We start from the raw sequence: 26,851 nt of genomic DNA, 5'->3' as shown, positions 1-26,851 counted from the left end.
GTGTGTTAATGTATTGGCTGTGTGTCTGGAGTAGGATAGATCTTTGTGTTGTTTTGTTTCTTTCTAATTCTTGCCACCATTCTGATTCTACTCTTCCTATAAACCTTTGTTATTACCTTTTTAACTTGTGAGCATTCAATAAAACGTTATAGTTTTGACATTGGAAACAATAAATCTTTGACTTTCATCAGTGAACGAACCTGTGTGTCCTTTATTGAGTTAGCATATGTCTAATACTGTGATATAGTGAGTATTTTCCCTGGCTGGAAGTCCCAGGGTGGCGTAGTTAGACTATATCCTTAAATCACACACCTAAGCTCCTGCTCCCGCCATGTGTGAGCTGCATACTGTTTTAAAACCCTGATGGTGAATTAAGGCCAAATTTTTACATGCAATTTTTACAATCCCCTTTTGTGTGTAATGTTTGAATTTATGAATCCATTTAGAAAGATTTACTTTTTGGTAGGAATGATTTTGGATTTGTTGACAATCAGAGAAATCTAGAATAATGTCATACTAATCCTTAAATATTAGCAACACTCTAGGGTATAATACAACATTTTTTCACTCTTACAAGGACAAGTACTGCAAGGCAAGAACTGCAAGAATGGCCCCTGCATGCTTCACTATTTGCACAGTGCACGTGGCAGCAAATAGCTATTACATCTGCTCAGTACAGTCCAACTTGACTTTGAATAAATAAACAGAGTGCTGTGTGAAAACTGAGTCAGTCTCAATAACACCAGTGCTGGTCCCTGGGACACCGTGACCGACTGCTGGCATTATTCTGACCGCCCCAGCAACAAGTGATGTCATCCACTTACAGAGTCTGCCTGTCCTCTATTGGTACTCAAGAGTTCTCCCGCTTTGTTTTAATCAGAGGAACTCATGCAGGCTTTACAAGTGCACAGGGATAAACATTATGTAGCATATGTAAACAGCAGTGAAAATCAGTCCTATCAATAGCCCATGGTTTTTCCAATGCTGTTTCATCATCATGTTTATTCAATAATAAAACACCTTAGTACCTCACACAGTTGAATACATAATAGAGTTTTATGACCTGTCATAGTCGCCGTTGCAAAGAGCTCTAACAGGGATGGTGAAGGGCTGCCAAACTGGGTTCAGTGTGTTCTTGATCACCTCTGTCTTGTGGCAGATGGTGAACCTGCCAGCAAAATAACAGACATAAGGCCACTAAAGGGAGAGCACGTTCATATTGCTCACGTTGTACCTGTGAAGATAATCCCACATCACCTATCTTCAGCTTCCTGCAATCTTACAACATGCTTTGCAGCTTGTTGTCTTTTTATATCTGCTTAAGTATATCTTGGGGACATGAGAGAATTACAGATGGAGTTTTATTATGGCAAACATGTCTCCTAGCAGAGCAGTTGAAAGAAGTAATAATCTTAACGTTTGAGATAAGCTTTAATAGCTGGTGTCATTTGATTCAGAAAAAAAGTCATGCACTTAGTTAATTTTGATATAGGATGATGAAAAGCTGTTGTGAAATTTGACAGTTTTTCCACTGATGTAGTCTTCATCCTCAAAAGGATCGTAAAATGCTCCTTTAAAACTTTCTTTGTCATAGTTTCTGCAGGCTGATTTTCAGAAACATCCCACCTTACAATCACAGAGTCTGCTTCTCACTAAGAAGCACCAATGGATCTTCTGAGGGTTCAGGGATTAGCTGTACCTTGATTGTGGTATTTCTGGATAATTCCAGAAAACAGAAAAAGCTTGCGGCAACAGCTATCCCCTGTTACATTTTACAACAGGATGCACAATTTTTTCTTTAGGCATTGGAACATAAGGTGTTTAAGGATGTGTTGCATTGTTGGGCTGCCAGATTGCTATGAGGGTAGGAAGGCACCATATTTCCAAGGTTTTCATTCAGCTGTATACTGTGCTGTGCATTGCACCTGGATTGTTTTGTACATGGCTACAAAACCTATAAATACAACAATGCAATCTATCCATATAGGGACCATAGTCGTATTAACTTTTCATAGTACTAGCAGTTAGGAGGTGTATCTGTTTATTACACACATTTATTATCATTTGTATTTATGCATGCATGAGTTTAGCTGCCCATGAAATACCATGTATCATCTGATATTCTAACCGTGTACCCACATTTAATTTTAAAGAATAAGGGTGTCTAAATGAACGCTGCGTGGCTGTTTATAAATAGTGGAAATTGTACAGGAAGTTTTATTAGTAGGAAAATCCTAAGTGCATTATTTTCTAAGAACACTGGAGGTTGTGTTAATAATGAAAGGAAATGTTCCTATTTTTTCAAGTCTGTCTTAAAACAACAACCAGGTGTCCATATGAACATTAAAATATGTTTTTGTTGCTGTAATTATCACTGAATTTCATACCGGATTAGACCATTAGAAGATCCCTTCATAATACACTTACAATGTAAGTGATGGGAATCAAAATCCAAGGTTTTTTTTTAAGTTGATCTAAAGCTAATATAAAGCTTAAGTTATCCAAATGAATCAAATCAAGTAGATATGTTTCAACACCTTGTACCAAAGTCCCTCTTTTTCTTCGACCACAGCTCAACAGGGAAACACTGTCCGAGGAAACACAAAGAGGGAATTTGATGCTAAAAAGACTGTGGTAAATAGATATCCACTTGATATGACTAACTCAGACTGCTGAAGGAATGGAAAGGCAAATTTATTAATATAGCACATTTCATACCCAAAGGCAAACTAAAGTGCTTCACAGAGTACACAAGCAAAAGCCCAGAAAAAAACAAATGATAAAAACATTAAAAATAAGCAGGCAAAGTACATAGAGTACAAACAAACAAATAAAGAAAATTAATTACAGGCAATGGTAAACAGGTAGGTCCTTAACTTGGATTTGAAAGTAATCCAAATTGTCTCAAGTCCCAGTTTTTCTGGCAATTTGTTCTGCATTTGAACAGCAGAGAAGCTTCAGGCAACTTCATCATATTGAGTTTTGACTCTGGGAACAACCAGTAATCCAGAACCAGTTGACCTGAGAGGTCCCAGTTTGTACAGGGTCAGGAGATCTGCTAGGTAGTAAGGAGTAGTATTTTGAAGTTGATTGTCTTAGAAACTGGTAAGTGTCGTGATCTGAGAACTGGAGTTATATGCTGGTCCTTTTTAGATGCCTGGCTGCAGAATTCTGGATCAGCTGAATCTGCCTGATTGCTATCTTAGACAGACTTCTGAAAAGTCCATTGCACCAGTCAAGCCTGCTAGAGATTTTTTTAAAAAGTAGTTTTTTATGTGGTAAAAGGCTGATTTTGTTATTGACTTGATATGGCTAGTGACATTTTAGTCTGAATCCAGCACAAGACCCCCAAAACATTGACTTTAGTTTTGTCCTCATTTAACTAGAGAAAACTTGTTTAGTACAATGTCCCAAGGAGTATAATGAACTATAGTTGTCTGGTGACACAGCTATATATACGCGTGTCGTCGGCGTATGTGCGATAAGACATCTTTTGAATAATTTCAGCTAATGGGAGCATGTAGAGATTAATAGAGGTTCGATAATCAACCCTTGCCCCTTGCACCACTCCACATGGTGTTGGGAAACACTCTGATGTACAGCTACCAATGAAGGATTTTGGCTCCATCACCAATATTGAAAGCACATTTGAAGGGGCTCTTTTAATAGACTGTATGAACAGGAGGAATGACTGCAATGAGAAATATCTCTTTCAGTGTTCATATGGACACCTGGTTGTTGCTTCAAGACTGTGAACCCTTTAAGTGTAAATGAAAAAACCAGGGCAAAATTGTGTGAAAACTGCACCCCATTGCTTCTGTCTGCTTTCATGTTAACAAGGTCCTAGGCTTCAATATCAAAGAATTTGATAAAGAGAGCGCCTGTGGACCATAAATTATGATGCACTCATTCAAAGCACATTATCTGTCCAAATCTGAATAATGTATCTGTATTTGATTACATCCCTTCTAGCAGTCCTTATTTTTTACATATTTCTACTGTCTCATAGGGGTTACAGTTGGTGGTAAATGGCTAGAGACATGGGTGAAAATTTGAGTCCTCTCTGAACTGTCAGACTCACGTTCCATCTTCGTTACTCCGGTAGAAAACCAGGAAGGGGTCTGACTTGCCAAAAAAGTCTTTCTTGTCCAGCTTGTTGGCACACAACTGCATGGTAGCAATATCCTGACAGAGTGGAAAGGCAGTTTTAGTCAAACATCAATATAATCATACAGATGCAATTTCATTTCTGAGTCAGCAACTTGTATTCTCATTTCTGGTGATGAGAGTGCGGGTTTTTGTCGTACGAGGGCACAACAATTTCGAAACCAAGACTCCCTCTGAATACAAAGTAATTGGCAGAGTGAAAAACTCATGCATAATGGTGATGTAAATGTGCATCTGGATCCCCAACACTGGCAGTTAGATCTGCTTAATAACCAATGCATACATAGATTACACTGATTGCAATCCAGAGTTTCATTTAAATAACACACTTTATTAGTGGGAGAAACTGATTTTATTATGGGCTGTCTGTAATAAAGTCGGAATCGCAGAGTGAATGGCTTCATACATATGTATAGAGTGGTTACAGCATTAATGAGGAGCTGTGTTATTCCTGCCTCTGTTTTGAGATGCCTAGGACAAGAGAGGATGGATGGATAGATGGATGGATGGATGAATAAATTGTCCTTAATGAGGCTTTTTAGTCATTGCCTCCAGTAGTAGGGCATTATCGGAAACCTAAGCTTGTCATTGACAGATAGGAGTTTGTCAGCCTGCATGTGCTTACTTATCAAAACTTCTGCGGAGCATTTGGGTCTTGTTAGGAGCAAAACCTCCCAGAGTTAAGATGGTAAACACAACCAAGATAAACCTATTCACATAATTTAAATAGATTTACATTCATGTCCTGAAGACTTACCCTACCCATTACCACTTGCCTAAACCTAACCCTTAACATACCCTTAACCACTAACCCAAAAATTAGCATCTTTACGATTGGGGACATGGATTTTAAATGTTGCAAGTCTGGTGTGTGTCCTTGAACATGACTTAGGTCATACCCACTTAAACACACACACACATACACATACACTGAGGGAATTCTGTTTTCTTGATATTCATATGTTACTGTGACAGAGGAATGGCGAAATTGGAAGAGAAAATCACTTAGTTCATTGCAAGAAACCCATCTTGACAATTAATCCTCAACATATTTCGGGGACTGTGGAGAGGTCTGGGTAACACAAAATCAAACATTTATCCATGCTGAACAAATAAAATTGCCTGCGGGGGTCCAGATGAAGCAATTTAGATTATAAGGCACTTGTATCATTTTTTCCTATTTCATGATCTGTATTCGAAAGACTGGCCCATCATTAGATATTTTCTGCATATTTTTCTGTGTGTGGGTGTATTTACAGTAGTGTTTGTGTGTCTGTGCGGGGTGAGGATTGCAAGCTATTACAACAACAGCATCAGGGCAAATAAAAATTGCAGACAATAGAAAATATTCAAGCAAAAGTAATAATATGTGCGTACTGACCCTGCAGTTACTGAGCTCTTCTGCAGTGAAGTTAATGACACCGCACTTCTTCCCTGGAATCCCACTGAGAGCAAAAGGAGAGAGAGCGAGAGAAAGAATGAGAGAGACGGTAATTGTAGAATGATATAAATAATACAATTGCCAAGCAAATGTCATTCATAACAATAAGTTGTTATTGTCATAGGCGACAACCCAGGATGCAGACTGTCATATTTACAAGAAAAGGGGCTCACAGAGTCCTGCACTTACTAACCCATTTGATTTGGAGAAAGAAAAGAAAATCTGTTTGGTTCAAACATCAAAGTCATCATGGACACACTGTTCCTAACATGTACCAAATCATAGACTGTATGAAAAGATGCATTGGAGCTGGTTGAAGCCAAGAGATGCAGCTTATAATTGATGCCATCTTTTCCATTTGCAGCCAGAACCTTCTATATATGTGTGGAGTGTTGTCCATTTACACTCAGGAAACATGCCCCACTACCTCAAACCAAAGCCAACTGTAACTTATTGGGAACACAAAGACTTGGGGTAATGTTTGCTACTTAAGCTAAATTGTGCTATGAGGGCAGGTATCATAATCAGATAATGTTAAACTTGCTGAAATAATGCAACAATAGTCCGCATCAGTGCGAGTCCTGGAGCCAGGCATATTAAACCATATAATAAACCAAAAGCTGTGTCCTAAAGCATACTGAATGTAATCTGAAGGACTTTCAGTACATAAAGTTAAAAGTTTTATCTTTATTTTTTATTTTATTTTATGTTTTAACAGCGTCTGCAACACTGTAACAGTAGCACAAGTAGTCAATATTTATAAAGTCAGTGAACTGAGTCAGCAAAAGTTAGTTATAAAGTAATAGCTTTCTAAAGTTTGCTAACATTAGCCACCATAAGCTAAGTAAGGCTGTAGCTTCAAAATCTCCAAAGAGTCTCCTGTAAAAAGGTGCATTTTTATTGCTTATGAAATCAGTGTTTAATCAGTATGAGGAAGATAGTATTACTTCTTACAAAAGTTTTAATTTTTTCAAGTTTTGCTTCAAGAGTAAACTGTGGAGGGTCTTTTTTGTAAAGTTCATTCATCATTCATTTTTCAACAAAATGCAGGGGGTGTATCCTAAAAGTCCAAGCTGTTAAATGCATTTAATTCCACTTGTACCAAACCAATATTTGAAATCCTGTATTGTTTATGTCATATTTGGTAGCTTGTAGTCTTCTTCCCTCCATCTACTGGCGCATTGCTACATTTCTTAGCACCATACTACGGCCAACAATCACCCAGTGGAAAAGCAAAACACATTTGAGGTATAAAGAAAGTGGGGACCCATTAAGTGAAACTGTCGACCACATAACAAGTAATATGAGGCAAAGACAATAATTAAAGCAATACAATATTTATTAAATGGTTCCAGTGGAGTTTAATTGCTATTAAATATTGAATGACCACACTTAGGCACAAGGCAATACATGTGATAATAAGAAATATACTCTTAGGTAATACAATTAGTGACTTAGTAAAGGAATATGTTTGGATCAGCTTCAAAAGTATCAGTTTGTCCCAATTTTAAAGTCTTCATAAACTGCTTTGATATCATAATTGGATTATATTAATTTGGCACCCCATTTTGAATATCAATTTAGCATAAACAGTTTCAATTTGGAGGAATGACTCACACACAAACACAGAAATGTGCTCCTGTGTGTACATGGCTGCATTCCGTCCATCATGCATTCACAGTTAAAGCTTGTAACGGTTGTTTCTTCTTTCTTTTGTTTCGATCCCATTTAAACCTCCATTATATTTGAGGGCTCGAGACTGAATTGACTGCAGTGCAAGAACAGTTTACTGAACCGTCACAAAATAGGAAGAAATTGAACAAAAAAAAAGAGTAGATGTCTATGGAATGGACTCAGAGAAAGGGAGCAGAGGAACAGATTGGGAGTGAGAGAAGAAAAATGAGGGGTAACTTCGTGACAGTCGGGGCACAAAAGGGCCAAGCCTGACTGCTGCTTCATTATACTTTCGTGAATCACAAGATGAGGTTAAAAGAGACAGAGGAGAAGGAGGAGGAGGAGGAAGATAAGAAGGAGGAGGAGGAGGCGACATGACACATGGGGATGAAAAAGAGGAATGAAATAAAGATGAGAACAGGGAAGGGGAGGAAAGACAGCCTGAGAGATGGGATATATTGGCATGTATCCCGAAGTCAAACACACATTAAATTAAGTTTTGTCAAATAATATGCATGTATTGGATGGGCTTTAATTAGATGGACTGGAATAAAAAGACATAAACAGATATGTCTTTACCCATATTATTGTCATTAAAAAGGGAGATTGCAGAAGTGGTTATTCAACAGTGAAATAGACTGCCAACTACCAAATGCTCTTTAAGTTTTCATGGTATTAAGTATATTTCAAATTGCTTTTAAGTTTTGGTGGGAAGCATCTGAGTGTCAAGTGATCCTGATAATTACAATCACATGGACAGATTCATAACCATCACCATCAGCTATCTCAATATTATTTTAACATTAATAAAAAATATATGATTTGTAGTAAAAGCACACTGGTTACCAATAATATTAACATTGACTGCAATTTATTCAAGTGTGTCATTTTACTGACCTTATATAAAGTGTTGATTAAAAGGCACTGTATGGTTGAACCTGATTATATGACTATTATTATTATCTTTTTTTTATTATTCTATTTAGTATATAATCCCTTATCTGCAAGCCTGTGGCAAACAAGCTTACTTTGTTTGTGCGCTGATGTCCTTGAACGCCTCCTAATGCTTTTTCTGCTAAAATTCACCTGAATATGTGTCTCACAAATTCTGTTAATATTGGAGAAACCTTCTGTTCATTCTGTACTGTAAAAAGCTATACTGAACACATGTTGGAAGTCAAATGTGACTGAGTAGTTATGACTATGGGCGGCGAGATTTTGGGGAAACGGCATAAGTCAATCAATCAATCAATCAATCAATCAATCAATCAATCTTTATTTGTATAGTGCCAAATCACAACAAAGTTATCTCAAGGCACTTTACACATAGAGCAGGTTCTAAACCGAACTCTTTTAACTTTAAAGAGACCCAACATTCCCACATGAGCAAGCACTTGGCAACAGTGAGTCAACAGCAAGTCATCCAAATAAAAAGTCAATTGTCAAATTGATCCATATCAGCGGTTTCTAATGTGGCGCCTCTATTGTCATGGCATTATCTGTCATAGCTTTCCATAACAAAAAAGATTCATAAGACAAAAATACTTTGTCAGGGTATGATTGTTATCACTGATGTGTAACAGCATGGAAGAGGTGGCCCAGAGTCAGTGGACAGACAGACCAAGATAAAAGATTACAGATTACATTCACATTTGACAAACCAAACCAGAGGTTATCTATCCCATATATACTTTACACAGACTTTATGTATCATGTGACAATAACTGAGCTGAATGAAAGCCATGAGATGCAACAATTGAAAGCTCTGTATAATCCCAACTCTGAGATGAAATTACTTTGTCACATTCATGTGCTGTTTATGCATTTGAACAACATGACTTTGCACAAATGATATTGTATTTCTTTCATTAAAATACCAGTAGTACTTGAGTGTTGGTTTGATTCGTCTGTAGTTTTAAGCTCAAAGAACAGCTAAAAACTGACACAACTGAATGACATTCATTGTTTCCACAGTTGACGGCTCCAGTGACAGCTTAGTCAAATTGTATGGCACTGAGGCAATGTGTTTGGGCTTTGATATCCAACCTCTCTTTTCAATGTCTTTCTTTCTCAGGCACTCACACACTTACACGTACTGTATGATACACATTCCCACTTGTGTGTGAAATGTGAAATGTGAGCGTCTACAGCAGATATTAGAACATAATAAAAGTGGTTCAGAAGATGCCTTCCTAATGATGATTTGTAATTCAGTTCTGCCTGATTTGAATATTTGAATTTGGGATATGAAAGTAGGAATAAATAATAGCTTTCGTAATTGACACTGTAAGTAATTACTCTTTACGTTATCACAGCCCCTTTCTTTTCTGTTATTGTGTTACATTTTAATCTGTTGCCATGACTCTCAGTGGGGTCCAACTGCCAGAAAACATTGGGGCCTGAGGCTATAAGCTAAGAGGCAAAGCTGCTGTCCATGGATCCTGAATATTTCATCTGTGTCCCAGCTCAGTGTCACGATAAAGCAGAATGCAGAATTACAGCTCTTTCGAAGGACCACTAATGCACACTAATTCAGCTTTGATAATAAAGAATGAGAAGAAGGAGCGAGCGACTGACATAAGATGAGAGGCAAAGGGAAAAAGCAGTGACCATGTATGGAAAATGGTCAGAGAGGGAGGAAAGAATGACAAAAAATGAAGTCAAGTCCAACGAGAGTTTCGTAAGCCGCTCTCGCCTCGCTTTGCAAATTCACAGCCCTCCATGACGTAGTTTTAAAGTCAATGGATTCTCTCACTCATGCTGCCCACCAGCTGTAACAATGCAACTTTTCTCTCTCAGGCAGCTACTGTGATAGAATTATTTATGAATATATCTACACAGTGTGTCCAACTGTACACCCGCCAGCTAACCCAACGGATACAAGAGCTGCCTGGACTCTGGAGTATCCATCCGAACCTTGACTGCTCACTGACTACAGAATAATAATGACATGCTTGTTCCAATGCTCCACATAAGTATTTGGCTTGTCCTTTTTTCATGAGATTTTTAGATTTGAGAGATGTTGTATTTGTATTGCTGTAAGCCTGAATAATATTATAGCAAAGAAACAACAAGCAGTTTACGTGTATTGATTGGAAATTTTAGCAAAATCTTCCACTATACCTACGCAAAATACCGCCAAAGCTAGACAGCTGTGAGCTATTCCATTACAAGCTGTAGCTCATGGAAAGCAAAAAAAAGGTAAGCTGCCATCTGTTATTAATGAAGTGACGTGAAATATATCCTCATGACAGAACACCAATTAACACTGGGATCACAGCTGTCATTTGAAAAGGTTTTTTGTATGTTAGTTTGTTTTTTCTGGGAATCTTCCCAATCATTTCTCTGGCTCAGGCCAGGCTCTATGACTCAGGGAATATCAACAATGGAAGGCTCTGTGTGCAAATTTTCAATCTATCCAAACAATGCAGAATGAGATTTCACTGATTAGTTCAGCGTGGACAAAAACTATTTCCTCAGCTTGTTTGAGAATGCCAGTATCACAGTTTTAAGAGTGTACTGACCAGATGAAATAACAGTTTCTTCCTCTATGCAGTGATTGTATGGAAAGACACTGGATGGTCTATCTGTAGCCCATCTCTCTACAACACTACAATGCTGACTTTTGATATGTACTGTTTATGCTTTTATTATTTTTGCTGCTATTTTTAGTATTAGTACATTTGTGTGCAAATGTAGTATTACAGGGGAAACAATTTATGAAATTGATGAATCATCATGTTATGTAACGAATTCCTCGTCCATATAAATTTGGAAACAGTTCCAACTAATAAACCACCCCTCCCCTATGATTTATAATATATTACAGTATACATTTTGACCATTAAGACCTGTATCAGCCTAATTTTGAGTGCAGTGATCACTAGTATTGTACGAGTGTTTAATGTGTGCCTCATGGGTGTGGTTTTCACATGTGGTGTGGGGTGACTTGCATGCTGATGGCCTGATGGTACACAGGTGTGCTTGGGTATGATCTCCAATCTGCAGTTACTTAGCCAGCAACACACACACTAGAGTCAGTCGTTTCCCTCGCCTCCTTGTGTTTCCAAGTGTAATGATAGGAATCTGGATGTTAATGTGGGCTAGTTTTTATATCCTATTATAGTAGAGATTAATGTAGAAATGTTTGTACTATGTTAAACGGCTGGGTCGATGTTTGGAGAGCTGTGTAGACATTTCAATATTATAGGAAAATATAGCCGACACTGACATAGCGACCGACCAGCCATTAACCAGGACCTACAGCTAATAGAGTTAATAATTAATTCACCAAAACCACAACTACTGCTGTTAGTGTTCACATTATTGACACTGCTGCTGCAAGATAAACCTTGAGGGTCAGCTCACCTTGGAGCTCTTATTCCTCTTTTAACTCAGATAATTTGTTCTTCCTCCTGTTTATCCCCTAAACACTAAACTCATTTCCTAAGCATTTCATTCAATCAGTGCAATTCCCTCTTTCTCTGCAGTACCCACCCGATCAGTTATCCAATCTGTTTGTTTTCATCGTTTTCCAAGGCCACTCTACAACCAGTTATGACCTCTCTGTCACGTATTGTGTATATATAATATAAACACTACGTGCTCATCATTGAGCATTCAATACTTCAACTGGAGTATCTTCAACATCACTTAAATATTAAATGTAACATCTTACCAAGGTTCACTTCCAATTCTGTATATAATAATAATAATAATAATATAAAAAACACCTCAATATTTTCTTACTTGGTCACCTAGAACCATCACTGCTACTATACAATTACAAACCACCAAAGTTATTTTAAATTGTTGTAATTAGATACATCTGAAATTATATAAAACAATGATTTTCTCCTTCTAAATGAAGAGTAAGTTTGTATGATAAGTTAAAATTGATATATAAGAAATATAAGATCCTGACTTCTGTGGCTTAAAGGCCAACTAGTATATGTCCACCACATGTAAATATCAACTGTGGCATGCAAATGCATCCATAGGCAAACTGAGTCTAAGTGAACGTCACACCAGTCCTTACACACTCTGCTTGAATAGTGCTGCAGCTTAATTTAGGGAATCAATTCTATCAGTATTTAATTAAATGTCATGACTCAATATGACTCTTATGCTAACTCCCTCTAAAATGTATCATCTTGTTTATAATGCTGCAGGCTCACTCACCCCAGACTCCATCGCCCCTCTAAAAACACACACAACACAGGAATCTTAGAAGCTGTAAAACCTGATATAGACCTGATATTTTCTCCAATCAATCTTCCTGAACTAACTTCAACAATTTCTTCATGTAAATCACCAACCTGTCTCTTAGACCCCATCAAAACTAAGCTGCTTAAGGAAGTCATACCCTTAGTTAGCACTTCTTTACTAGATATGATCAATCTGTTTTAGTAACAGGATATGTATCACAGTCCTTTTAATGTAGCTGTAATTAAACATCTTCTTAAAATCCCTACTCTTGAGTCAAACCAATATCTAAACTTCCCTTTCTCTCCAAGATCCTTGAGAAAGCAGTCACTTATCAGTTGTGTGACTTTCTACATAACAATAATTTGTGAGGATTTTCAATCTGGATTTAGAGCTCATCATAGCACAGAGACAGCACTGGTGAAAGTTACAAATGACCTCCTAATTGCATCAGACAGAGGACTTCTCTTTGCACTTGTCTTGTTAGATCTTAGTGCTGCATCTGACACCATTGACCATCACATCCTATTACAGAGACAGAACACTTAATTGGTTTTAAAGGAACTGCATTAAGCTGGTCTAAATTCTATTCACCAGACTGATTCAGTTTGTATATGTTAATGATAAATCCTCTAAAGTTAGACATGGAGTTCTGTAGTTATTAATGAAACCAGATGAAACTGATCACTTGAGTTAAAGATCTGGCTGACCTGTAATTTTCTACTACAAACTGAAATTACTGTGCTTTATCTAATGATATAGCTATTCTGGATGGTATTACTCTGGACTCCAGCACCACTGTAAGGAATCTTGGAGTTATCTTTAATCAGGAGAGCAACTACCAAAAATCAGGTTTATCCTGTCTCAAAAACATGCAGAAAATCTTGTAACTTCTAAGCAGAAATATTGTATCTCCCTTATTATCAGGCTGTGCAACGAAGTCTCCAAAGACTCTCCAGATGATGCTGCTGGATAAAAACTAGAAAAATAGATCATATTTTTCCCATTTAGCATCTATACTGGTTCCCTGTAATATCCAGAGTTTAAAATCCTGCTTGTGATCTACAAAACACTTCATGATATGGCACTATCGTATCTTAAAAAGCTGTGGAACCATCTCCAGGAGGCAGACACCCTCTCTATTTTTAAGAGTAGGCTTAAAACTTTCCTTTTGAACAACTTAGGGCCAGTCCTCCTTATGCTGTTATAGACATAGACTGCCAGGGGACTTCCCATGATGTACTGAGCTCCTCTTTTCTTCCTCCCCCTCTCCATCTGTACACCTACATGTCACATTAATGCATGTTTCTAACTTGGCTTCTCTCCCAGAGTTCTTGTGCTTCCTCATCGCACAGGTTTCTGCGGAACATGGTCTTGGCGTGGCTGGTTATGGATCATAGCCTTCCATGGGATGTTTTTGCCTGCTGTCATACTCCTGCTTGACATCTACAGCTACTATTCTTATTATTAGTCATATTTTATTTCTAGTATTCTTATCATAGTTAACATTGCTGTTATTGTTATTGTTGTTGTGCATCTCTGTCAGGGCAGATAACCACCCACCTACAGCCAGGTTCTGTTCAAGGCTTCTTCCCATTAAAGGAGATTTTTTTCCTTGTTGCTGTCTCCAAATCCTTGCTTATGAGGAATGTTGAATCTCTATATAAATTAAAGATTATGGTCTTAACCTGCTTTACATAAAAACGTCATTGCTGTGATTTGGTGCCATATCAATACAATTGACTTGACTTGCTAATAAGCTGTGTTGTATTAAAGTCCTGTGAATGACCAACCATATGAGCTGAAATGAGCTGTGACAGAGCAGCTGAAGAGATAAACATCAACTTAACCTGAATCTGACATCACCTTTACAGAGTGTTAACTTCAGCCTGTCACACCAGATGAATATCATGACTCCATACACAAAACATCCTGAGAGAGAATTTTACATATGCAAATGTAGTTGTGTACATAGGACTGTTTTTCCTGAGGGACAGGATTGTAAAATCTGTATGAATCGAGGACACATGATTCAAGATATGTGATTAACTGTGGTGTCCCTGGCCCTCATTCTTCTTTTCTGTTTGTACAGCTGGCACACATACATACAACACTCCAAATACACAAAACCCCATATGCAGGCCAAGAGTGTGGTGGCACACTGCTGACTGGTCAAATCAGAAGAGAAAAGAATGAGAAAAAAACATACTTAACATGCAGTATGCACCAAATGAATGCCAGGCATTGCATGTTGTTATTACTGTATTGGCCCAAATATAACATTATTTGTTTTCCTGAAGAATGCAGTTCTTGTATCCTATCTGATGACAAGACATTTTTGTATTCAGAACAGCATTAGTGGTGTAATATGGCTCCTACAGATAAAACTGTTGTCATTTATTTGTAACCTCAATAAATTGGTTTCCATCCACCTTTTTCAATGTGGTTTTTCAGTATGTGTATTAAAAAACATGAGCGGAAACATCGGAAATTTGGAAAAAGTCTAATTATCGCGAATATGTTCGCGTGTACTGTAAATGTTTTTTACAGTTGAAAAAGAAAAGTTGATGTATCAATCTAGGAAAATGCAACAAAGTTTAATGAAAACTGATTTAGCATCATTTAGAATGATGACACACATGTGTCATCATTCACATGTGTCATCATTCAGGAAGCATGTGCATTCAATACTTGTTTGTATAACTGACACAGTACTGTTATCAAAATGCTTCCAAATGAAAGAAGCCGTGATGTTAACTGTTCAAAATTCAGCATGATGTGTATCACATTTTACATCGCTTCAACTTTGACTGTTCAATTAATTACATCATCGTGTTGCACCATCTTCTTCTTTTTGTGGTTTCCTGCACTAGGCGAAACAGCACCACCTACTGTTTAATGTGATGCATTCAACCATTAATACTGGCAGAACAGTACTGGATGGAAACACACATTAATTTACATTTGCTTTTATCAATTTTCTGAACTTTTGGTTAAAATTTGCACTATGATTGGATGGCAACCTGACAAATGTTGCTAAGGGAGTTTTTTAAAGTAATTTCACAGCATGTCTGTTAATCAGCACTAAAAGTATTTTTGTCAAATGTAACCTGGTGGCTTGTGTTTTATGTTTTGTAGTGAATAAATTAAGACATGAAAACAAATCAAAAGCATTTCTCAAAATGTTAACTAGGTAAGGATGGAGTCATCGATCAAGCAGGAGTTGCCTATCACAGATGATTAGGACCCTAAAAGGACATTTTACAGAAAAAGGCTTCAAAGCTGACAACTAGTTTCTTTTTGGAGGCATTAATATTGCTGGGATTCATACCCCAAAAATGCCGTATACAAGTTATTGATGCTCTACAGTATAAGTTTAGTAAGACTTTCATTTGTTCCTGTTGTTTTTAATCAGACTGTAGGTGAAGTTGCAGTAATGATGATACAGAGCAACAGTGACCCAGAAGACAGATATAACTATGATAAATGGTGTTCCAACTGTATAAAAGCAGAAGAGCAGTTCTTTTAGGCCACAATCACAGTCATGACTTACTGCCACCACCATTATTTTGAAATGTACGGATGACTTTGATTTGACTTTGAGTTTGATTTGATGATTAAAGTGAAGAAAACAAAAATAGGACAATAACGAGAGAATACTGTAATCTATCTACTACTACATATACCTGGACAAAAAATATCATTCATAAATAACGGATAAAACAATGCATGGTGAAACATTAAAATATTCTATATGTATATATAAAAAAATAAATTATTCTAACATCCATGAGATAATCAGCATGTTGTTTTGCAGCTCTCTTCTCATCATTCAGTCGTGATGATCTTATCTTAAATAAACCCTTTGTTGTGGCTAACAGAATACAAGTGTTGTCTGTGTCCACGACTGTTAGAGATCAACATTTTCACATTATCTGCCAGGAGACAATCCAAGCTGCCAAGCATGAAACTAGCCATAAGATCATTTCCACTTGCTCAAACAGAACCAACTGCAAACACATCTTTGGTTTACAAGATAAAGTAACAACTAATTCTTGCCAGCTGGGGTTGTAGATCTCTGTGCTGATTCATCTGCTGCATAGTGGAAGCTGTTTTCTTTTTTCATTGGAAAATTGAGATTGATAAACAAAGACTAGTTTTCCAAAATCTCAAATGAGCTGAGAATTTGTTGAGCTGTGACGCGGGTGCCACGGAAGTTGAGAAATTGACATGTACATGAATATACTTTTTTGAAATCACATTTGTAGCAGGAGCAAGATTAAATGTCACATATTTGATTTTGGGGCTGATAAGGCTTTAACAGAAGAACAGCAGTAGTGGAAGTGTTTCGTCTTCGTGCCTGTCAAAGTAGAGCTGGACAGATGAGACCTAAACCACAACACCAGATGGCAGGTGACTGTTCTGTAGGACACAGACCACAGGGGACACACAATGAGGACGCTGGTGTGTGTATAAAGAGAAGGAGAGATCCATAGACAGAGAGAGAGAGAGATTGTACATGAGTTCTATTGTTAAGAGCGAAATTGAATGTAATGTCAAAAATAATATCATTGGTATGTCATATCTCATTGCGTGGAGTCAAAGCCCTAATTAAGCAAAAGTAATGGTGACTGACAACAACTAAATCATCTGAATGAAACATGCAGTAAAGGTTAACTTGTGACTGTGGCATTCGTGACCTTTAAAGATAAGCAGGTTTGCTAATTAGTTTTTACAGTAGCTATAGACAAGTGACTCAGTTTCAGCTTGAAATTCAGGTCGCTAACTAACTTCATTTGACCAGACTTCACAATATTAGTTCTCTCCATTGGGCCAGCTTTGTACTCTCTCACAGATAATCAATGAGTCTGGGTAATTTGCTACTCTGGTATTTTTTGTGTTCTTTAGATCAGGAAAGTGGCTGCCACCATGTTCCCTGAGGTCTTTTTCTGTAGGAAGTGCTACAGCAGTTGTTGAAATCAATCCACCCCCTCAACTTTCAGACTGTTCTTATATTCTCTGCATTCATTTAATCACATTCAGTGTGCTGTAGGACTGACAGAAGAGTCCCTTGACTCCTCTCTTGATATTCATTGGTACAACCAGTATACCAAGGTGAGGCCAAGGTCTGTGGTTTCTGCTCATTGTATAAGATGTTTTCTGTTTTTGGATTCATAAGACCTCTGTGGATTCTGACTTAATCAATCAATCAATCAATCTTTATTTGTATTGACTTAAGTCCACAATATGCTTGAAAAATAGAATTCAAAACATGATAATTGTTCAATTGGGGATAATAGCGGATGGATAACCTTTCCTCAAGCTCATTTGTAGCATAGAAGAACTTTATTTAAAAATATACAAACAATAACCAATAATGTGCACCGAGATATGTATCACCCAATGGGTAATCTACCAAGGTGGGTTGAGTATATGGTCATGTGACGTCAGGCCAGTCATTGTCCCAGAAAGGGACAATGACGGGGGAGAGAAGGGGAGTATCCAATAAATGACATGAGTGTCACCATATTTTGGACCTTTTTTAAATGTGTTCTGCTTTTTAAATACTCCATTTAAATACTGCTTGTAATGTGTTTTATGATGACCCTGATGAAGGGTCAAGCCAAAACACGTTAGTCTATCCATAAAGTTCTTCTATATTGCAAGTGTTGCTGGAACTTTGACTTCCTTCAGACTTTTTTCCCTTCTCCATGCACCTTGGAAGTAGTTATGCCAGAAACCTCAACCCCGTTTCACAAACTCATTTGTGGCATTGCAATCATTAGGACATACTGTACACAAACTGATGGACGTCCTTTCATGGAACGTTTTTTAACAAGAGCCCTTTGAAGGCATGATGGAATCATCATCTCCAATTCTGAAACAACAACTCTTCTATGGGGAAAAAAACTCGAGAGGGGAGAATCTGCCCCAAGTAAGGACTTCAGTTGTTGTCTTATTCACTCATGCTAAAAGAATTGTGAGACTGACAGCCTGTTGTGGGCATTCACTGCATCAATGCTTTGTATCAGACTGACAATGATGAAAACAATGCAAAGTTCTCAATTTACTGGTCACACTTTATTCTTTCTTTATTCTTTCCTTCATTAAAATCTTTGGCTAGCAGTTGAAAGAATGACATTGCAGATAAAAGCAGCTAAAGATGAGGTTTCTCAGCAGGGTGGCTCATTAATTCCTTGCCTTTTTTGAGAAAACCCATGATGTTTTTGGTCACCTTGTAGAAAGTCAAAGCTCCAGCAACACTTGTAGAACAGAACAGGAGCACTTTATTAATAGACCAACAAGTTTCAGCTTGCGGCCTTCATCAGGGATGACCTCGATGAGGGCTGAAAGCCAAAACGTGTTGAATTTCTTCAGACTTTTTTTTCCTTCTCCATGCACCTTGAAAGTAGGTGAAGTTATGTCAGAAATATCCACCCTGTTTCTTTGGTCACCCTGTAGGAATACCTTCCTTAAGGAAATATTCAAGCCAACTGATTGGAATAAGATTTTGAGGCATCTTCCAAATGGCCAGGGAATGCTTGGGCATGCCATATGAAAGTTGCTTGGAAAATCTTGACTGTGGTTGTACTTGTGGTTCTTGTTCTCTGTTCATTAAAGTCTACTTGCTCAGTTTCAAATGATTCTCAGTGGTGAAGACCTGGAAGAAGGTCTAGAACCTCTAAGCCTGCTCTGCTAATGTTGATCTGTCACATTGTCAGATTAGCGAATTATTGTTGTCACAGGTAGCTCTACATGACAGCAGTATCCTTTATCACAAACTATGTATGTTTTTCAAATATTGATATATATTGTGAAATAGATTTTCAATTAAGAAACTAAAATAACAAGAAATTGAATGTCTATTTTTGTCCAAAAATTGTAAAGCAGTCTTGCTCATTGATTTGCAACATTGCCCACAGTGGTGTCACACACAAAACGATATTAAAAAGATATAAAAGGGATTGACATAAACAGAATGGAAAAATTACAGTTGACAGATTTAATAGCGTGGTATAGCCTATATTGCCATATATCCCACCCTGAGATGCTTTCATAATACAGTGAAGTGAACATCTCTCTTCAATGTCATATGGGTAAAAGAAAAAAACACTTTCTAGTAATGAGTCTCTGCCTGTCAGTTTGTGTTATTCTGTGCAGCAACAATATAAGAGAAAAATCAGCAGATGCCCCCTCCTCCAGCAGCAGCAGCAGCTCTGTAACAAAACAACATATTTTCTCCTCTGTGAGAGGTGGGAAACTGTGGCAGGTTGCAGGCAGTATTATGTTAGTGTGGCTGGCAATTCATTTTTTTTCTTTAAAAGTTTGTGGCATGTGTGCATTGGTATTTGTCTGTGTGATTCCAGCCACAGAGCAGGTGACATCCCACCCCAACTGCCCTCAATTACACAACCTGCCCTCTGACAGACTGACCAATATGTCCCAGTGTGAAATCCACACAGGTATGATTTCATGAGAGGCCCAGTATGCAGTCTCACACACACACACACACACACACACACACACACACACACACACACACACACACACACACACACACACACACACACACACACACAGATACACACACAGAGCAACATAAGCATCCCTGCCGGCAGCTTATTTAGCGCGCTGTCCACCTCATCAATCTACATCTGTCTGACTGGCAGCATGTGGGATTGTTAATAGATTGGCTTCATTTTTTCACATTACATGAACAAATGAGTGATTTGTTTGATTTTATTTATTTATGCTCACTTGTCAACTGTCAGCGGAGATGATTTGCTAAAGTTAAAAAGTTTTAGCTTATGCTCATCACGGCTCTACTTCATATAGAGGAATTCATATTATATGTACATGTGTATGTGTTCTCCAGACAAACATCAGTTCTGGTATATGGTGGTACAGTATGGGTGTCCTATTGAGCTCCCCATTTTTATTTTCAAGGGGCAGTATTTTGGATCATTGTTATACTTATACCGCCTCGGCTAATAGCCCCCCTCGGTTGCCATGGCAACACACAGGTAAAGTGGGAAAGAGTGCTTAGTTTGCCACGCAGCATGAAGCCCGTTTCTAAAATTGTTGACCCTTTAAAAACGTACACCCACCAACATGAGGAGGCTACCACAGCCATACATGTTTCAGACTCTTTGTATGTGTGTGTGTTTGATGACAGCAAATGCAGAAAAAAAAATCGATAATCTATGTGCACTTCGAAGTTTTTTCTATATACAGGGTCTTTGTTTTCTTTGTCCAAGCCTTTTGTGTGTGTGCGTGTGCATGTGTGTGTGTGTGTGTGTACGTGTGCATGTGTGTGCATGTGTGTATGGTCTCTCACAGCTTGCTCCAGGAGTGCAGAGTCTTCTAAATGACAGCACATATATATAGAGAGGACTCTACAGTTTGGAAAGTAAACACAAATCTGTCTTTTTCTGTCCCTCCTTTCCCTGAATCTATCTTCCTCTTTCTATCACCCACACCTCCTTTATCCCGACTTCACCATCCTCACCTCTTTTCCTTTCAATGCATTCCCTCCTCCCTCTCTCTCCTTGGTCTAGTGAGTTGTCTGTCACCCTTCACATTTCTCCCTTTACTTTCCTTTCTCCCTTCATCTTCCCTTGTTTCTACCCCTGGGCTTTGTTGTGTCTGATCTATCAGAGGCTCCAGACAGCTGTCTATTCCCTGCAGGCAGCCATCAGAGACACTGACCATATGGGAGGAATAGTGATTGTACTTTGTTGTTTTCTCATTGTTTAGTTTTTGTTTGATTTTAAGCCTTTAAAAAAAAATCTAAATTCTTATTCTATAGTTGTTCCCTTTGGTTTTATTCTGCTGTTTGTTAAATCTTTGCAGACATCAGGAGCCAAACTGCTCAGCTGGTGATGGAGAGGGGAGAGCAGTGAGGAGAAGTAGGTATTTTTGTGACAAAGCCACAGACACAAAGTGTAGTGAAAGATCTTTAGGGAATGATATGACAGTTATGTATCTCAGCTGTATTGTTTCACTTGTTAAACCGTTAAAAAAACACTTTAAAGGGAATCAAGGCCAGCAGGTATTTTTGTCTTAAGTATTTTAGGATGGATATTTGCATGGGAGACAATAATTGAGATATAAAGGAAAACATTTTTTTGGTGATCATGGGAAATAAAATGCCAGATTCAATTTGTCATTGTATTTAAGTACTTCCAAACTGGAGCACCTTCGCTGCATTAAGATTTTTTTCTTTTGGATAGTTTGAGTGCAGGTATAAATTTAAGCTTCACTGAGCAATACTTGATGTTACTAATGGATCAAACGACCATGTATAATGTGAAAGGTATCACTTGAAGCGATGAACTCCCATTATAACTCCACTTTGCGGCTCTACACAGTGTATTAGTGTCTTTGAGCACTTGTTCAGCCTGTGATTTTACTGTTTTGGAGCCATCTCAGTGCTCTCAGCGTGGTTTGAATCCACAGTGGAAAAGCTCTGACCTGCCCAGCACCAAACAGCACCTAGTTAGAAACTAGCATTTATCGGCTAAAGAGCCACAATTTTCCCCCAGGTGTTTGTGAAACTCAAAAATCAGTGACAGTGAGAGTGATTACTGAAATTACATTCATCATGAAGGTAGAAACACAACTCCACGAGAGTGCTAGTGTTGCTCCATATCGACTGGGTGTGTAAATACACACGTTGGATCAGGGGTGTCAAACTCATTTTAGTTCAGGGGCTTTATTGAAAAACTCAAATTATAGTACTCTGTCGCAACTTCCATACTTTGCAAAGTTATCTAGTTGGCCAAATTGGACCCCTTGGTGGCCCAGTTCTGGCCCAGGGGCCATATGTTTGACACCCCTGTTTTAGATATAAAGTGATAACTTGCCATAATGTTGTTTAAACCGTCTTCTGTTCCCCCTACATAAAAATATATGATGATATATGTTGCTTTAATGTTGTGTTGAATGCTTGATTGCTCACCTTTTTTACAGTTATGTCTTGCCCACTATGTTGGATAGGGGACCATCTTCAACTGATTTATCTTAATTCAATTATAGTTATAGTTAACAGTACTATGTGGCTATTTTGACCACCATTAGTGCTGTGGACCCATGTTTATATAAGTGGGGGCCTATTTTGTTTGCATGAACATAAGTATGTGTGATGCAAATTTCACACTTTTTCCACTGATCTTTAAGTGCTATTAAAGTACCAGCAAAGGCAGGGAAGAAGTTTGCTAGCAACTAAACATAGATATGAGCAATGCAGGTTTGTATTATGTTCAAAAAATGTTTAAAAGATGCATTTAACAAGATTGTTAGGTTTTAAAGTTACATACAACACCAAACACCAAAACTATGTCTCAAATGTGGTAGCAGCAGACTTTTTTTTAGAGACACACAAGACTGAGACTGAGGAAAAACATAATAAATTCGCTAATTTTGCAATATTGACTTGCATAATCATTTTTTTCTACATTAAAATTCAGGCTTCACATACCTTTCTTTTCAAATTCCAACATGCTGCAAGTGTTTTTCTACAACCACCACCTTTGATGGATAGATTGGTCTAATATCAGGACAGCATTGGAGAATCCCCCCTTGTCAATGTCTTTAAGCTCCATTGTCCCCCATTAATCACAGAATAAGTCATTATGAGAACCATTCAGACTGGGGTCTTATTGTATGTAACCTTTCACTTATGTCACTTTTCTCATTTCTCTCCTCAAGGTGAATTCCATTAATGGTTACAGTGAAAAGATGATTTATTACATGGCACTTATGGCAGGTATGTGACGACTGTGAGTACACTCTAAAAACTAAAGCAAGGTGACAGTAAATTCAACTTAAATAAATATGCAATTTCAATACAAACATTTAAGTTTGCAGCATCTATTTGTTTAACTAAGTAACCAACTTTATTAATCTAGTTAAACCAAGTCGAAAATAAAAAAATGATCCATACTCATTTTCATGAGTATTTTGAATGGATAACGGTGCAACAGCTCAACAAGACACAAATATCAAGTTGGCATTATGCAAACTTTTATCCTGAAATTCAAAAGATGCGTGGGCGTGGTCTCTCATGCACCAGACGAGAGGCTCCAGGTGCAGCCAATTTGGGAAGCTGAGACACGCTGTCTGCTCGCAGAGAACTGCTGTTTGCTTAGTTTGAACTTTCACGTCTTCAGTCTGAAGAGTTTGGAACTGCTTATTATTGTGTACCCGGATTGCTACGCTGCCAAAGACGTCAGGTCCTGTCGGAGGCTTCTTGCTGGACGTCGTGGGGGCATATTTGACGCGGCACCGGGGGCTGCTGTTGCTTCTTGAAAGGTAAGCTCGGCTGCCATTTTAGCATTTCGTTAGCGTCAAGAGCTACTGTCGTTTGACTGATTGATTCTGACTTGTTGCTCGAATCTGATTATGAAGTAGTTTTTTAGAAGTCTTTCACCGAATCTGGGTAATAGCATACATTTTTGCAATGAATTGGTGCTGTAAAATTTGCAAATATGAAACTCCCAGAAAGACTGAGCTTTTAAAACACTACAGGCTACGGCACATGCATGGCGGGCAATTTTTGCCGTGTCTCCATTGGGAATGCTATTGCTCTTTCAAAACATGGGCCAGCCTTAAATCACACATGACAAGAAGTCATACATCTTATAAAACAACACAAGTTAATGATGTCCTGTCTTTTAAATGTCCATGTTGTACCCTAAGCACCATCACCACAGATAGGGAGTACTTTGAACATATTGGCCGTCACTTAAAAAAACAAGAAACCGTCACATGTGTGTTTGAAAATTGCCATTTCAAAACCAACATATATGGTACATTTGCCTCTCATAGGACACGGAAACACACACCTCACTCGCTGGATGACTTCAAGCCTGAGCTCTTACACAGGTATGTGAATCCTGTTAATGCAGGGGATGATCCTGCTGATGAGGAAGATGTTGAGTGTGGAGAGAGTTATGATGAAGAAAGAAAAGAATTGCCTAACATAATTGAAGCTAATCTTGCCCACCTCTTTCTGAAATTGGAAAGCATATCTAATGTGCCCAAGCAGTGTATTGATGAGATGGTGGAAGAACTAAACTTTATTTCAAGTTCAGCATCAGGTCCGATCATGAAAGGAATTTTGCAGTCATGCTTAGAGAAGCATAAATGTGAACTTGATGATTCTGTGATCACTGACATGGTAACAGAACTCTGTGGATCCAACCCCATCAGCCAAGCATTGAGGAGTGATGGCCCTCTGTCCACCGCCTACAAGAGAAATACATATTATAAGGAACATTTCTCTGTGGTGGAGCCAGTTGAGTATGTGCTTAATTCCCAGGAGCATAAAAGCTTCCAGTATGTACCTATTCTGAAGTCATTATCTGAGATTTTTAAGAAGAAGGAAATGCAGGATTTCCTCATGAACAGTGATAAAAAAGCACTGAACACAGAAAATACAGAAACTCAGTACACAACATTTTATGATGGTACTCACTTTAAAGCGAACAAATTATTCTCTGAAAATAATCCGGCAATAGCTCTCAATTTATATGTGGATGAATTTGAAGTGTGCAATCCACTTGGAACTTCGAGAAAAAAGCACAAAATCACTGCTGTCTATTGGGTTCTTGCGAATGTCCCACCATTGCTCCGGTCTTCACTGACTTCAATATTTTTAGCCATTCTTTGCAAAGCTGAGGACATAAAACAATATGGATATGATGCTGTGTTAGAGCCACTTCTCAAAGATCTTGGTAGTCTTGAGGAGGACGGACTTTACATTCCCTCTCTTGGTAGACGAGTTAAAGGTACTGTCTCTTCTGTCATTGCAGACAACCTGGGTGCTCATTCCATCGGTGGATTTGTTGAGAGTTTTTCAAGTTCATACGTATGTCGATGGTGTCTTGGAGAACGCGCCAAATTTCAAGAATGTGAGGTTCGAACAGGAACATTTCCTCCCAGGACCAAAGAAGGCCACACAGTTCACGTTCAAACTGCACAGGTGAGTGGGTGCCATAGCTATGGAGTAAAGCGGCTGTGTCCACTAACAGAAAAACTAAAACATTTTGACGTCATTTCAGGCTACCCCCCGGATCTGTTGCATGATCTTTTTGAAGGCATTGTACCAAAAGAATTAGCATTGTGTATAGATACCTTCATTAAGAACAAATATTTCACTCTTATAGAACTGAATAAATTTATTGCAGAGTTTCCATACAGGTGGACAGATAAGAAGGATGCACCACAACCAGTACCCCTTAGTTTTGCTGTTAAAAAAACTGTTGGTGGGAATGCTCATGAAAATTGGGCTTTGCTGCGACTCCTTCCTTTCATTATTGGCACAAGGATACCACTGGGTGACCCAACATGGCAGGTTCTTCTCAACCTCAAGGACATAGTTGAACTTGTTGTAGCCCCTGTCCATACAGATGAGACAATTTGTTTCTTGGACAGTAAGATATCAGAGCATCGGCACAGATTCTGTGAAGCTTTCCCTGGTCAAACACTAATTCCAAAGCACCATTTCATAGAACATTATCCTCAGTTGATAAAGGCTTTTGGACCACTTGTGTCACTGTGGACGATGCGGTTTGAGGCTAAACATAGCTTCTTTAAACGTGTTGTCAGACATGTACACTCTTTCCGCAACATTCTTCTGTCTCTCTCAGTGAAGCATCAAATGATGATTGCGTATCATCTTCATGACAGTAAGGTTCTCCAACCTTCATTGCAGGTGACCAAACTGTCAGAGGTAGATTTGACTGTGCTGAGAGAGGACATCAAGGGAGCAGTGGAAGCCAAGTACCCTGGTAAGTCATGTATTCACTTGGCTAACACAGTGTGTTACAGTGGCACTAAATATGCCACTGGAATGATCTTGGCTAATGGTTCAACTGGTGGTCTTCCAGATTTTGGAGAGCTAATTCAGGTTGTAGTTGTTGATGGTAAACCTGGATTTATTGTGAAATGTTTCCATGCTTGGTATATTGAGCACCTTGGCAGCTATGAGCTGGAGAATACAAGTACTATTAAAGTTCTTGATCCAGCTCAGTTGTCTGATATATTCCCTTTAACAGCATACACCATTGCAGGGAAGCGTATGGTCACTCTGAAGCGATACATCTACTTGCCATAGATGGCTTGGTGATAGCTTGTGTGTCACATTTGCTGGATTTGTAGTCAAGGCTTTGGCACGATGATAAAATTCTTCTTCTTTTTTATCACATTCTGTTTGTTGCTTCTGCCATTTTCTGTTCTTGATATTTCCATAGAATGACCCAAATGTGTTTCCTTCTGTTGCTGCTTTTAGATTGCAAAATGGGTCTCAAAACTACATAACTATCTCAAATTGTGCAAAGTACATCTGGGGCACATTTAAAG

The 26,851-nt window shown here is 38.3% G+C and overlaps 1 protein-coding gene across 1 annotated transcript in view; it reads right to left on the bottom strand.

Moving 5' to 3' along the window:
* cpne9 (copine family member IX) overlaps window positions 1-26,851 on the bottom strand; it is an 87,714-nt gene that overhangs the window by 25,076 nt on the left and 35,787 nt on the right. Inside the window, exons 8-10 of the mRNA XM_053316946.1 lie at window positions 5,549-5,612; window positions 4,082-4,185; window positions 1,064-1,168 (exon numbers count right to left, since the gene is read on the bottom strand). Coding sequence (XP_053172921.1) covers window positions 1,064-1,168; window positions 4,082-4,185; window positions 5,549-5,612 — 273 coding nt within the window. The remainder of the gene's footprint in view (window positions 1-1,063; window positions 1,169-4,081; window positions 4,186-5,548; window positions 5,613-26,851) is intronic.

This window comes from Scomber japonicus, chromosome 4 (assembly GCF_027409825.1).
Source record: "Scomber japonicus isolate fScoJap1 chromosome 4, fScoJap1.pri, whole genome shotgun sequence".
NCBI lineage: Eukaryota > Metazoa > Chordata > Actinopteri > Scombriformes > Scombridae > Scomber > Scomber japonicus.
The sequence above is the reverse complement of the archived record's forward strand: the minus strand, read 5'-3'. Positions and strand labels throughout refer to the sequence as shown.